We start from the raw sequence: 15,173 nt of genomic DNA on the forward strand, positions 1-15,173 counted from the left end.
ATTTTTGTCCCCTTTTCTCCATAAAGGGAGCCCAAACTGACTTACAGTATACAAATATGCAATTTAAGTGAGCAGAAAACAAAGACCAGGTTCAATACAGTCTCACTGGCCCAGCTTACTCAAGTTACTTAGGGTCAGAGGTGACAACCCAGTAGGGAAGAAGCAAGGGCTCTTTTGGCTCACATCTCTGGCCACGCTCTGGCTAAGTGCCTGCAACAGGGAGGAACAGAAGCTCAGCTCTCATTCACCTACCAAAAAGATGCTTCCAATCTTCCATCCATTCCTTTGGCCACATCTTTTGCACCATGGTGCATATTCTAGCCTCCTAGCCAAGTTCCCTTTTCAGATCAGTGATTTTCTTCCAAAATTAGGAAGGCTCACAGCTCTATTGACTGATGGTGGTATGAGAGCTAGAGTCATTCATTCTTGTCCCTGTCTGATTAATATATGCAAGGATTGAGTCAGATTTCTGAGTGCTTTCAGAAGTTCCATATCCCAAAATATAAGAAGTGATTCAGAAGACAAAAATACATGTGAGTAGACAATACAAATTAAGAAAAAGGAATAGTCTGAAATGAGTATAAATCAATGGAAATTCATGAGTGCCTCTATTTCCATACACACTCCCCCCTACACTCTTCCCACCAGTTTCTTAGCTTACTTTTCCTTAAATAACTCTGATATTTCCTCTGACTATACATTTTTCTGCACTTTCCCCCTCAATTTACGTATTTTTTCCTATTGTTTGCCCTGCCATCTTTTCTAAAAGGCAGCTGGCAAAAATAAAATCAAAATCCAGGACAACTACCAAAAAGGGTGCAGTCTGTCCTTCCTTGTTGTTGGCTATCAGCCATGAATAAACCTCAACTATGTGCACAACTGTTACCCATTTTTCTTTATTTTCATTTAAACCTGAGTCAAACACAATACTACCTGGTACAATTCAAACTATCAACTTTAAGTTTTTCACATCCTAAAACATACATCCTAAGATGTATTAGAACAAGCAGTAGGGCCTCTAGTTGTTGCCCTAGGGCTATGGGGTAACCTCCCAGTAGAGTAGTCATCCCTAACATTTTGCCCTGGGCACCATGGTATGCACTGATCTCTGTACTGGTACCTACTTATGTTTCCCCATGTATCCCATACAGAAAGCAAAGGGCCAGTCCTGGATTTCCACCATCTCATTGCAGAAAGAGCTGCCTCAACCACAAGACAATGCTTAGCTTTAAACTTCCCAGTATCCAAATACCCAAATCCTATGACAACCATTTTGTCATCAGATATGCCTTCCAGACCAGTCATATTGTGGCGCAATCCCCTCAAAATACTTCATGGTCCAACAGTACCCACAAACTAGGGCAGGAGATCGCTTGCTGATACTCCATCAGCTGACAGAGAAAGAAAAAGAAGTAACATCATACTCCTCTAGGAATTGCCAGAAACTCTGTGGTAAAACCATAATTTCTAGCAATTCCCAGAGAGATGTGACATTTCTGAGTTTTTGTAAAAGTGATGTAACACCATTGCTGATACATAAAAAAAGGATTCCTTTATCAAATTAGAACAATAAGACTCAACTAGGACCCACACAGTAGAGATTGTCCTGAGTATACTCTTGCAGGTGCTTTTATAGGATTAGAAAACATTTATTTGGAATAGAATTTGGCCTGCAAAAACAGGCAATTTGCAGATATCAGCCACAAAACAAAGGACTCTGGCCAAGCCTGTGAAAAGGTGATAAAAAAAAAGAAACATTGGGCCTTTCTTTCATTTGGCCGTCTCACATTGGGGTCCAGTACCATATTCACTTTTCCCTCCCCCTTTAGGAACAATAATCCATGGGACTGGAAAAGAAAAACCTTATGACTGTTACTCACTAGAAACTTGGCCACGGGTACTGAAACAGAGTCAGCTGAACTCACCTAAGACTTTGCAAGTATGTCTCAGTTCCCTATGAGAGGTCTTACTGATGTTTAGTAAATAAACTTTGTTCTGTGTGGTTTACTGTTTACCCAACAATGGGAACGTCATGCACACTACAGGAAAGCCACCAGAAAGTTGCATTAATGTCACTGGTTTTCTTCAGAAACCTGCCATGCTCCTGTGGTTAAGCTCATCAACACAGGCGAACACACAAGAGGATTTTCATATAGTCTTGTGGCTGTAGACAACAGCTGCTAAAGCGATCATTTTCATTCATAAGTTACCATAGCAGGTTGCTTTCTGTGGTGGAAACAAAATCTCTCAAACTGCCTGACCTAAATTATCCCACCATAACCTCCTTCACCCCATTCACAAGAAGACAACAGTTGAAAAGAGATGAGGTGGGCATAATAGATAGATAAGCCTTTTGATAAGCAGCGGTTCTTCAGAGCCCCAAATTATTTACAAAAATACTGGCTGAAATAGTCTACCAACCACACCAAGGCCCCTTCCGCACACGCAAAATAATGCATTTTCAAACCACTTTCACAACTGTTTGCAAGTGGATTTTGCCATTCCGCACAGCTTCAAAGAGCACTGAAAGCAGTTTGAAAGTGCATTATTTTGCATGTGCGGAATGAGCCCAAGTTATCTGCCAACTGGTTTCCTGGTTACCACTTGTTCCTTCATCAAACCAATGAGCCAGTACAGAATTTCCGGGGGGGGGGCATTCAGACACCCCAGAAGGCATCACCTTACTGAGTGTGATTCAGAAAGTGCCCATTGTGCCCCCATCATACTAAAAATTAAGGGTTTATTTAGCTGTTTCTAGTTTATAGATAATTTTATGCTGTTTATGTCCAATTATGAAGTGGTTTTAGTTTTAAACTGCCTCAAGCAAGACCTGAGGAGGAAACACAGAAATATCCTAAATAAACAACTGACCTTGATTAACCACATCCATACATCTGCATAACTCTATTATTTCATGTCTAAAATGTGACAAAGCTCTAAGACTTCTAAAATAATAATTGCCTCAGAACCAGGCCACATATACTATGGCATAAAACTAACCAATCACTTTAAGATCACCTTCAGAGGTTCTTCCTTTGAAGACTTCCACCTTCAAATGTTACATGGGGAGATACCAGAGAAAAGCCCGTTTCTGTGATGGTGATCCAGTTACAGAGCTCAACAAGGTTCACTTGACAACACCTTTACTGAGTTTCAAATGTCAGATGTAAAAAAAAGTTTGGTGGTTGTGGATTTTTCGGGCTGTGTGGCCGTGGTCTGGTAGATCTTGTTCCTAACGGTTCGCCTGCATCTGAGGCTGGCATCTTCAGAGGTGTATCACAGAAAGAAGTCTCTTATACACTGTGTCCAGACTTCTCTTATAACAGACTTCTCTCTGTGATACAGCAGCCATGGAGATGGGTTCAGGTGGAGAAAAAGGGCCTGGTATAGTTTCTACATCTTCCAGCTATCAAAGATCATTTTCTTTGATAGACCCTTTAAATTCAGTGTCAGTTTCAATGCGGAAGCATCAAAAACATTTTTTTAAATGAAAGAAAACTCTTCCTATTGCCCTGAATTGCTGGCCTAAGGAGCAGGAGAAATTGCTATTAGGTGGGCAGGGGAAGGCGAGAGGAGCAAGAAAACATGATGAAAGTGAAACATAGGCAGACCCTGTACCTGCACTTTCAGAGGTTTTGGAAACAGAAGATTCTCTGATTTGAGGCATGGTGAGTTCAAGAAAGGGTAAAATATGTGTGTTATGGAGAATCCACCCTGAAGGGAAAGTACGCACAATGCAAAGGAAACCAGAAGTGCTTAAATGACCAAAGACTTTTCTGGTTTGAGTCTGATGCATCCTGCATACTCTTTTCCACAGCAGTGGCTGGGTTTGTAGTCCCAGCCATTAGAAATATGTTATACACAATCTTGACACATAATGTGGGACTGCATAGGAAGTGATGAGGAATGAAAGAACTGGAATGTAATTATTAAATGTTTCAACTAATACACAGAAGAGTCTGGTTGGCTTTTCTAGAATGCATTTTGTGGAATGATCTGTGCTCTGATCATATCCAGGTAAGATTACTATAATGTATCCTATGTGGAGCGATCCAAAAACGTGATACAAAAACGTGGTGGCCAAATCAGTGTTGGAGGCTAGCTACAGTTGAGCAAACCCTATGGTGCAAGATCTGTGGTGGATACGCCTTTAAGTGCAAACATAATTCAAATAACTGGTTCTTACATTTAAGGCCATCAGTGGCTTAGAGAGAAGGTACCTCAACAACAATCATGTCATGTGTTGTCCCACTTATCAGTTAATAGCTGCCTTGCCAGCCCTGAAGTCTGTGCCCTTGCCTTTAGAGGTGAGGCAGGTGAAAGATAGACAGGGCATTTTCTGTGAAAGCACCTAACCTTTAGAATGCCCCACCCCTTAAGGCACAATCTATACTGTCTTTTAGGTAAGAGGCCAAAACATTATTTTTAATCCAGGCTTTTAACTAAGGGTTATATCATTTTTGCCATTGTGGTCTGCTTCGGATCTGAGGTCTGTTTCATGTGTATTTTAAGGGTACTTGGCAGTTCTTTTATAATGTTTTAATGTACCTGGCTTGTTTTTAATGGTTAGTTTTATTTTTATGCTGGAAAGGTGAAATCTGAGACCACGCCTAGCCCTCCACCACTAAAATTGATGCTTTAGCTACTCCAATACAGTAAAATTAACTTTAGCTACCCCAACACGATGAAATTCATGTAACAACTGATTTATCAGAATCTATATTTTAAATTGCTTATCTTCTGATATGTTTTTGTAACCAAGGGGATCCGCTCTCATCCAGTTTAACCACATCCACAAGAGCGTTCTGTCTCGCTCTTTTTTAAAAAAAATACACGTCATTGACACTGAAGAAAAAAGGAAGTTCCTTTCTGCTTGCGGTAACCCTGCATGATAAATAGACCTTTTCATACAAGTCTGCTGCTGTGGGTTGGTATATAAATCCATCAGAGGTGCTAGTGGCACTTAAATCTGCAAGGGCTACAGGTTGGCAACCCTACAAGTACAAAAAAAGAATGCCTTGGATGTTTTTATGGCACAACAGGTCGACTGAAATGACAGAGGACCATGAGGCTTCAGAAGGCAAGGATCATAAGAAGAAGATTTCGTAAGTATAGCTGCTCTTTTGAAATACATTGTAAGCAAACACGTGTCTGGACCGCTTGTGAGAAAGGAGTTAGATACAACCAGCAGAGTTCATTGGCTAAAGATATTCTCCAAGACCATGAAGCATCTACCAATATGAAGTATAAGACAGTTTGGAATATGCATGATATAAAGGTGAACAGAGTTACAAAATCAAAAGCTTTGCTTCATTGGAACAAAACCTGCAGTGTGTATAAACCTGCATGGGTATAGGTTCAGTGGATGGATTAAGCCTGGGTTTTGCTGTGCACTCAACCCTTTCGAATTAAAGCCAATGAGACTTAAACTTTAATTTGGGCTTGATCCTGCTTTTAAAAAACCCACAAAGTACAGAACAAATAATGGAATAGTAACAACTGGGAGTTCTGGTTTCAGTATCCACACTACAACACAATTTTCTGGGTGACTGTGGGTCAGTAGCATTGGCCAGTCTAAATTCCCTCACAGGGATGGTATGAAGATAAAGTTGAGGAAGGATAGGAAAAAAAGATGTACTAAGACAGAGTGATATGCACTTGAGTATGCTTCTATGTACTTGCTGAAACAAACAGTTATGTCCAAAAGCACAGAGCAGAGATGAAGGGATGCATAAACCATAATCTTAATTAAAATAAAATATGCAAACTCTATTTGCCCAAGAAATAATGGACAGATGGAGAAAAAGTACTTCAATCCACAACATGTGAGCACCAAGTATTCTTGTTATATGTTTAACTACAATCAGGACACTTAAGGTTGAGTGATGAAGAACCCACAAGGCATCTCATACAGTCCTAAGGCAGAATTTGCCATGTTCAGATCAATAAATGATGCCTAACAGAAAATAAGTAGGGAACACCTTACATGCTAAATTTTAGTTTTTAATCAATCCGCAGTTTTTTCACCAATGTTATTATAAAACATTTATTTTCACAGATATCCAAAAAACTAGACTGGCTACCAAATTTTTCTTTTATATGATTGATGTACAAGATACTTATTTTAGCACAATAATCAATTATTATTTGTCACAAGAGACTATACACTATTTAAGACATTCCTTGCTGTTCTGGAGATGCTTTTTAACAGGTCATCTCCCACCCCACCAAATTAAATTAGACTGAGGTTCCTTTTGCACGTGCCAATCTTTTGCTTACATTGCATAATAAATTCAGATGTATGACTATGTTGGATGGCAGGTGTTTCTAAATTTTGTCCCAACTATATTATTCAGCAAATCTCCCATTTTAATCTGCTTCTTCTACAACATTTTATGCACCTTCTACACTTTGCATCATTTTTATGCAATTGAAATGAATAGCAGCCAATATGTCTATGAAATCTAGCTAACTATAAAATCAAGGGAAAGGATTCCGCTTTCATCTGGACGTGGTGAAACCATAAATCATGCTATACATTCAAACAGAACCAGAATTGTCACAAGATTCAATAATAATAAATAAATAAATGTGCGTTTCTCTTTCAGGGGCACAGAACTGAAAAACTTTTTGATGTCTGTTGTGCCGCAGATAGAACCAGCTGTTATCAACAATCCCAATTCTAAACCTGAAAAGTAAGTATTAAACAACAGTAACTGTACTGTAGAAATAATGGTCTATATTCTACCACTCGACTATGCCACATCTGAAGCCTTCCTCCAGACTAGGATAGAATAGTTTCCATTGCTGTTACTGGTTCTTCTTTTGAGAAAGCAGGAGAAAATGGACATTTCAAGATGCATCTCCACTTGTCTTCTGATAATTAATTGAGACTCAATGGATACCTCTTTTTGATACAATAACAGGCACCAGGATTGCCAGATCTGGACATGGAAAGGAAGCCCTCCCTGCAAGGCATAGTTTTATATACAGCACCCCGACACACACCAAAAAAAACCCCAAAACTGAGTGCTGTCCTGTTTTGTTCCGTTTTTTTCCTGTCACAGGAACATCTACACACAAATTCAACAAATGAAGCATCTCTGAGGTGGGGAAAAGTTGCACCTGTTGTTTTTGTTATCATCATGCAGCCGCTTCAGTAACACAACCTCCACCTGAAAAGCCTCTTCAGTTGCTAGGAATTGTTAAGAAGTTGAGGCTAGCAAGAACCAGAAAGAAGTTAAATGTTGTTTCACCATCTGAAATTGAAGCTGCAAGACGGAATTGTGACATTAACCTGAGGGATTCGCAGTAAAATCCTATGCAGGATTTGGTTGAAACCTACTGAAAATGATTGGAGAAATTCTCAAAGAGCATCCCTTGAGTTGTGAATTCACTCTGAGTTTTCTTGCAGTGTCAGTTTTGTAATGAATTATTCACATCTGTGAGCCATTTACCGGATGCATTATAACATTTCATGCATTCATTAACATAAGCCTCCCACCCTTGTGAGCTGAGATACAGTAAACCAACTTCTGCTGATAGCACCACAGAGTTTCAGAACTCAGATTAAAAAAAGAAGTCACACACAATACTTAGATTGCTTGTGGATCCACTCAGTTTCCCATAATTGAATGAAAGGTCTCTTTACCTTTTTAATATTAAGAAATCTCAATTCATTTTATTTATTCCAATGAATGGATTTGTATTATCAGTCTGACACATGTAGTCAGAACACAGAGGAGTCATGGGCTTAAAACCCCTCTCAACTACAAAATTCACTACGTAGGTTTATGAAAATGTTGATCTCTTTTCAAACTTTCTAGGTGGATAGGATGAATGGGTGCTGGAGTTGGTATCATGGCGAGCTCCACACACATAATGTTTTTAATAAATATAGGTATAGGTGAAACCTAACAAGAAGTTAGGGAAACCTAACAAGAAGTGTTTCTAGACACATGGCACATGCCATCCAGGTGAAACCGCTATAATTTCCATGATTCCATGTTTATTACCTCCACCTTAGAATGCGTCCTGAAAAGAACTTAAATCTCTCCACCTGCCTTGCTATGGGGATAAAATAAATAAATAAAACATGACATTGGAGCAATCCTAATTCTGTGGTAGAACTCATGTGTTGTACACCATTCCTGGCATTTCCATTCAGAAGAATTTCAGATACCATCTGTGGGAAAGGTCATGTCCTGCAGAGTCAGAGTCAATCACAATAGATAATCCTGAGCTGTATGCATTAATCATCTGCCTCAGTATTAGCCTGCTTCATTCATCCAATCCTGCTCTGAGCTCCTTGGAAAATGAGTGGGATATAAATTTGATAAATCCATTCTTTTTATGTTCAGATTTTTCTCATGACAGACTCTATTTAAAAAGATACACAGATAAAGCATTGGACCATTTTCTTCCAATAATTTTACTTTCCAGCAATGTTTAATTTTTACGCTATTTAAATAATCTTTTCTAGAGCAGCCCATACAGCCAATTCTTACAGTTAAATCTTAAATATTTTTCCCCTCAGGCTTTCTGCAAAAGAAGTCAAACAGTGGTCCCAGTCGCTAGCAATGCTTCTGTCAACTCAGGGTAAGTATTTTATTTATTTATTTTTGCAGCCTCATGGGATGAAGTGTTTAATCTCTAAAAGGAGGCTAAACCAAGCACTAGAACTGCTGCCTTCATTAATAATGATTTTGAGTTTTAAAGACAAACCTCTTAAACTAGGTTCTAAATTATCCTTACATGCAGTTAACTCTTCAGTCCCTGCTCAGCTGCCAAATCCCAAAAGTTGCTTTTTATAGACAGGAAGATTTCACATCATATTCTGATCTGTTGGAGTTCTTAAATTTAACTCAATTGGATTAAAAGTGTCAGAGCCCAGAGACACAGCAATTGTTTTGGTTTTTATCATCACTTGCACTGTAACCTTACACTTTTCCTTACACTGTAACCTTACACTTTTCATTGCACTGGATAAAATATTTATTTTGCAAACCCATTTTCCAACTTTATTATATTATACAATATTATATATTAAATGTAAAATATTTTCCTCAACTACAACCATGGGATTTTAGGACAAACAAGAGGTTGATTCCATATCTATGGGCTGAAGCAAGATCAATTACTCCCCTCCATGATTCCAGATGAACACTCACTTTGGTCAGGTGTGCATAACATTTGATTGACCAAACCAGGCGCAGTCCGGTACACTGTGGCCTGCCAGAGGCAGCATCTGAAGGAAGTGTATTGAGTAACTGACTTGTTGATAGTGGGTGAAGATCACCTTAGTAATGTACATGTTTGATATTCTTGATTTACACTGTTCTTTAAAACATTCCAAAAATAGGAAGTTTATAGCAGGGCTTGTACAAAAACCAGCACTCTGTTTTATCTGATGGGACTATTTGGATCTCGGAGCCAAAAGTTTAGTCACTGGAGAGAACAGATGAAAACCCTATTCTAACTATCACTTCCTTTTCCAACAGCAAGACAAGTGTGCATGTTTTCTTTCCACCAACATTTTTTTTAAAAAAGTTATTAGATTATGATTATTTAAAATGAAACCAGACTGCAGGTGACTCATAGGCACTTTGAAACTCATAAAATAACTAACAAAAAAACAGCAAAGCCTCGGGAGATTTAAAACTCTCCCCTAACGAAGCTTAAAAGAGCACCATCACTATGGAACAGAGGATAAAGTTCTGACAAGAGACCATAATGAAAACCCCCATCCACTCATCAGTCTCACAGAGTGACCTCATTTATGTAAAATGTTCAGATCCACCATTTCTCCAGAACTCAAGACTCAAAGCCATTTAAATGCCAAATCTAAAAAAAGAGCGGCCGGGAATAATCATGGCCAAAGTTGCTGCCCGGGAAGGGCAGGAGGGAGCCCCTGGCATCCGCCCTAGTAAGGGCGGACGGGGGCCTTCCCACCATGCCCCTCAAGGGCAGGTGCGGCATCATCTGGGGGACACCAACCCCTACAAAAGGCCAGGCCGGCCTTTGTGCTGACCATGTGCTCCAGTCAGCCGGCAGCTTGCTCGCCCACCACTCCCCTTTATGCTTTGATGCGGTGTTAATGCATGCTTCTTTGTCATAGCCATTTGGCGGTTTGGCGCATGGGAATTGATCTGAGGGGCTGGGGGAGGGAAGCTAGGGAGCTACCCCCTCCATTTTGGTATGCAATGTTACAGCAAGAAGGTGACTGCCCAGCTGAGCATCACAACGAAGGTCCAGTAAGCGGCTGACTGCCCGCTGGAACCCCGCAGCAGCAGCAAGGGCATCTACTCAGCCACCAGGGTGGTGGGAAGAGCAGCTTGCCCGGGAGGCACCCCTGAGGAGGGGCTGCCTAGTGTTACAAATCAGATCAAAATCCCATGCTGCATCTCACGCTTTTTACTGCACAATAAACGGTTGGCTATGGCCAAGTAATTTACCCCAGCCATGAGTGTGGTTTGGTTATTGGATCAAGGGGCTCCAGGAAGGGGTGGTCCCATCCTCAGGCAGCAACACTCAACCAAAATGATAATAAGTACATACACTGTAAGATTAAGAGAACCGGCCCCATAAAATTCAGCACAGAGAGTTAGCATTGTGGAATGGTGAGAGCATTGGACTAGGATCTAGGGGACCCAGTTTCAAAACCCCACTGTGGTGTGAAAGCTTAATTGGGCAGAAAGTAAGGGTATGAATCAGAGGTGGGATCCAGCAGGTTCTCACAGGTTCCCGAGAGTAGGTTACTAATTATTTGTGTGTGCTGAGAGGGGGTTACTAATTGGTGATTTTGCCATGTGATTTTTGCCTTAGTTACACCCCTCCTCTCAGCAGTAGCGCGCAGAACTTGAAGCAGTCTAGCAGGAGGTGCACCGGCGTGCGTGGCAGCCTGCGCCTGTGTGCATTCGTTTCCCGCCCAAGGACTGGCGCAGTGGCTGCGTCCTTGCCACAGCCCCTCCCAGGAATGCCCTGCCCCCAGAATGCCTGGCCATGCCCTTGTCGTGCCCCACCCAGCCCCATTGGCGCTATGCCACAGTTTGAATCCCACCACCATGGGAACTTGTTACTAAAATTTTTGGATCCCACCACTGGTATGAATTAAGTAAAATAAAAATAAAAGTAATGAATCATCACAGTCAACAGTTTCAAAGACATCTATACTGTTCTACTCTGTACAACTTTCTGAACTGCTATAAACTGTTTTCCTCACTTGCTCTGCAAACTATGCCAAAGAAGCAGCAATAGAGAATGCCCAAGGCCAAGTTGAAGAAAAGCACACTCACTACAGGTGGCATCACAGCAATTAGAAGTTATTTTCCAAACCCATATTATTGGCAAGGGGAAAATACCTTAGGCCTATTGCAAATGTTATCTATTGGTCAAACTCAAAATATCTGTGAGGATAATAGGTGGTACAAGGTTTTGAGCCCCTTTAACAACAACAAAAGTATTAACACCCAAAATAAGCAAAGTGGGTGGTGGACTTCCTCAAAAAGACAGTTGCAATATTACTACTGAGAAGACCAACATCTAAACTCCTATAGTGGTATCTGGAGTGCAGCTTAACCAGCTTACAGCCCAATGAGGGGTGAACATGCACAGGGACTGTGCCAGCGTGTTTGCTCCCCCTCCCCCAGCACATAAGGGGCATCACCAACACTGCATAGAGCATATGCACCAGCGGCTGGCTTCCCCGCACCTCTGTGGCGAGTGGACCCAGAAATCTGGAGCACTGTCAAAATGTGCTGGTGTCCAGAATAGACTTCAGTGTGGGGAGGGGGTGACTGAGGCATTTTCACATTAGTCAGCTTCCACCCAGGTTTGCATCCAGTTGCACCGTGGCCCCAGCCCTGGACTTATGCCACCCTTTTGCGTAGCGTAAGTCGGGAGGGGTTTTTCTCCCTCCCCGCAACTCAGGAAAGTCCGTGGAGGTGGTGAAGCTCTGGCAGCCATGGAGTGTCTGGATTGCACTATAACTTACTTATTTATTTTGTTTTGCTCTATTGAAGATAATTAGTAAAGCCAATATTTCTATTCATTGTAGGGGGTCAAGATGCTTTCAGAGAATTTCTGAAATCAGAGTTCAGTGATGAAAACATTGATTTTTGGCTGGCTTGTGAAGACTACAAGAAAACCCAATCTGATCACTTACATGACAAGGCAGAGAAGATTTACAAGGAGTTTGTCCAGTCAGATGCTATTAAGCAAGTAAGTTCTAAGAAAATGAAGGAGTAGGGCTATTTAAAATGTGTAATACTGATGCAATCCTGACGCCACCACATTGAGAAGTGTTCTGCATAAAGTGACCCCACTAAATGATAGCATGACATTATTATCATTATCATTATTGTTGCTATTAATAATAAAGTATTCTCAACATGTGTGGTGCATGGTATTTATCACAGGAAAATTTTTTCCACACATCAGTGGTACTATTTGGATGTTCTTCTTGGTACCACTTGTGTGATACTTTTCTAAGGACAAATCTACACATTACATCTGAGCAATCACTAAGATCTAGTTTACACACAGAACAAACACCACTACTAGGAGTGTTCAACAAGATAAAGGCTGAAAGGGAGTCAAGCATCTCCAAACAATAGATAGATATACAGACAGGCAGACCAAAAAACATAGGCTGTGCACAAATATGACATATTCTCACATGTCCATCTCTTCACAGCTGGCCCTATCATAGAGACAAAAGAAGCAACAAGCTGGACACCCACTGCGTCAGTGGGGCTTGCCTAAACTTTGTTAATGTCTTGAAGAGAGGGATCTACTCCCTGCATTTTGGAATTTATCCAGTTTCTCAGTGCGTATTTATTAAAGAAACAGGTGAACAATCCACACAGCCCTAAATACCACATTACCACATTATTCACCCCCTACAAAAATCCAGGAGGAGAATGCTAGGAAAATCCAGATTAATTATTATACTGTCTAAAAACATCACTGTCTAAAAACATCAAGATCCAGCCATAGATTGTGATCCAGAGCAGAGCCTGCCTCAGCATACCCTGAGGTGGGGCATTTCCCAGAGCTCTGTTAGAAGCAGATACAGCCACATACATGCTATTTGTATGTAGATTCACTGTTACTTGGCCACAGAGCTACAGCACAACACATTGCAGCTGGGCTTCATATTTGATGTGCATCCTTAGGCAACAAAGAAGTGCATCCTTAAGATTCCTTAAGATAAATTCCTTAAGATAAATTAAAAGTCCTCAAGGCAATTACTTAGCAGTAATCAAAGGGCCTTGGGTTTTGTTTTTATCAACAATGGTCTGAGCTTCTCTATAAGATGCCGCAATGCCAAAAAGGGTTTTAAAAGATTGTGAAGTATGATTTTTCTCTTCCTAGATCAACATTGACTTCTATACAAGAAAAACTACAGTTCAGAAGGCTCAGAATCCAACCACCTCAAGCTTTGACGAAGCACAGAAAAGTGTATATGTACTTATGGAGAAGGACTCCTACCCTAGATTCCTCAAATCCAGTTTCTACCTTAATCAGTTAAACCAGGTTCAACCCAATAGTCTCAAGTGAAAGGATGGATCGTTCATTTCTCTGGTATAAATCTGAAGTATGATTGGGCTGCAAAGTAATGACTGGGACTAACAGAAAAAGTGGAAACTGCACAAAACAATGACAGGTCTGCAAGAGGTACCTGAGCTGAAATCCCCTGGACAAGGTGCAAAAGGAAGAGAGACTATTGCCTTGATAGCAAGGAACTAAGCATCACTTTTCACATAAAATACTTTTTCAGCAACTGTCCTGCAAATGAGGTCACACTTGTCGAAAGGATGCACAAGCACATTTATTTATGACATTGTTAGGGGTCATTCCACATGCATACTGGTTTGATTCATCCTTTGATTCTATATCGCTGGACTGCTCTACTGAAAAGCACTGAATCAGAAGTATTGGAAGTTGATATGAAAGTTATATCTGTGATGGGTCATTTGGTGGATAAAGTTCTGTATGAAAGTTAGGCTTGCACAATAAGTACTGTGTTTAAAGAGGGAAATAACAGAGGGACACCAAAGTTATTGTGTGGAACCTCAGTCTGCAACCAAGAGAGAAAGTGTTCGTTTAGACTATTATTGTTGAGATAAAATATGTTAAGAGATGTATGGATATTTAGTCTTAAATTCATACACCGTCAATTGCTGTAAATTACACTGAGATACCATTTCACGTGGATATAAGCTAGGCCATAAACAAGTTTAATTTTTGGCCCTGGTAAGTAGCCTATTTAATTTATTGCAACTTGTAAATGAATGGCAAATGATCATAAAATTAAAGATGTGTCACAACCATGTATGCTTTTATTGTTATTTTCTCTCTAATTAATAAATATTGTGAGGGACATATGAAGAATATGGCATCTCAAAATAGGTGATGAATTACATTCAGATTGGAGGGCCATACAAGCTTGCATCAAGGTATATGCAAAATTCATAATTACTTGTGAGAACGAATCCATGTTTCCCGCCTTCTACCCAGCAGCCCAATTTACTATTCCTTTATTCTGTTTGTACATTTATAAATTTTGATATACTCATCCTCAGCTACAAAGAAGATTACATAAGGTTACAAAGAAGAATCTTAGAAGATTACAAACTGTTTAGTTTTTTGACAATATCTCAAATATATTGCCAAATCAGCAGACTTCTCCATATTTAACAGGTGAAAGCAGGACATCTTTACAACATCCATTCTAATTATAAGGATCACTTTCTAAGCCTTTCCTTCATCCCAATATTAAACATTGTCAAAAGCTTTGACTTAAATATTTATCTGCAGCAAATTGACTTGATAAACCGATATTAGACACTGCATTAAGGCATTGCTTTAAATATTTATCTGTAAGTAGTTATCAAAGTACTGTATTCATCCAAAAGGAAAATGATCCTAAAAGTATAATGATCCTCACCCTATAAAAAGGTTATACCAAACAAGATGCACCCTCCCACACATTCAGAAAGATCTGATTTCTAGAGACCTTAGGGAGGGAGCTGAACTTGAAAGAATGACAAGTCATATTCACAAACTTTTAACACAGCATCTTCAAAAAGGCAAAAGTAGACACAGCTTTCTATCAAGAAGACGTGCCACAAAGTAATAACTGACCATGATATGCATGTTGGGATTGTTGG

The 15,173-nt window shown here is 40.1% G+C and overlaps 1 protein-coding gene across 1 annotated transcript in view; it reads left to right on the forward strand.

The window, feature by feature from the left end:
• The window catches only part of LOC125433326, a 30,901-nt gene extending 16,568 nt beyond the window's left edge, over positions 1-14,333 (forward strand). The window contains exons 2-8 of the mRNA XM_048497828.1: positions 1,830-1,939; positions 4,194-4,307; positions 4,915-5,105; positions 6,609-6,695; positions 8,537-8,598; positions 12,056-12,219; positions 13,375-14,333. Coding sequence (XP_048353785.1) covers positions 1,830-1,939; positions 4,194-4,307; positions 4,915-5,105; positions 6,609-6,695; positions 8,537-8,598; positions 12,056-12,219; positions 13,375-13,560 — 914 coding nt within the window. The 3' untranslated portion in view covers positions 13,561-14,333. The remainder of the gene's footprint in view (positions 1-1,829; positions 1,940-4,193; positions 4,308-4,914; positions 5,106-6,608; positions 6,696-8,536; positions 8,599-12,055; positions 12,220-13,374) is intronic.
• The last annotated feature ends 840 nt before the right edge of the window (positions 14,334-15,173 follow it).

Source organism: Sphaerodactylus townsendi, linkage group LG05 (assembly GCF_021028975.2).
Source record: "Sphaerodactylus townsendi isolate TG3544 linkage group LG05, MPM_Stown_v2.3, whole genome shotgun sequence".
Taxonomy (NCBI): domain Eukaryota; kingdom Metazoa; phylum Chordata; class Lepidosauria; order Squamata; family Sphaerodactylidae; genus Sphaerodactylus; species Sphaerodactylus townsendi.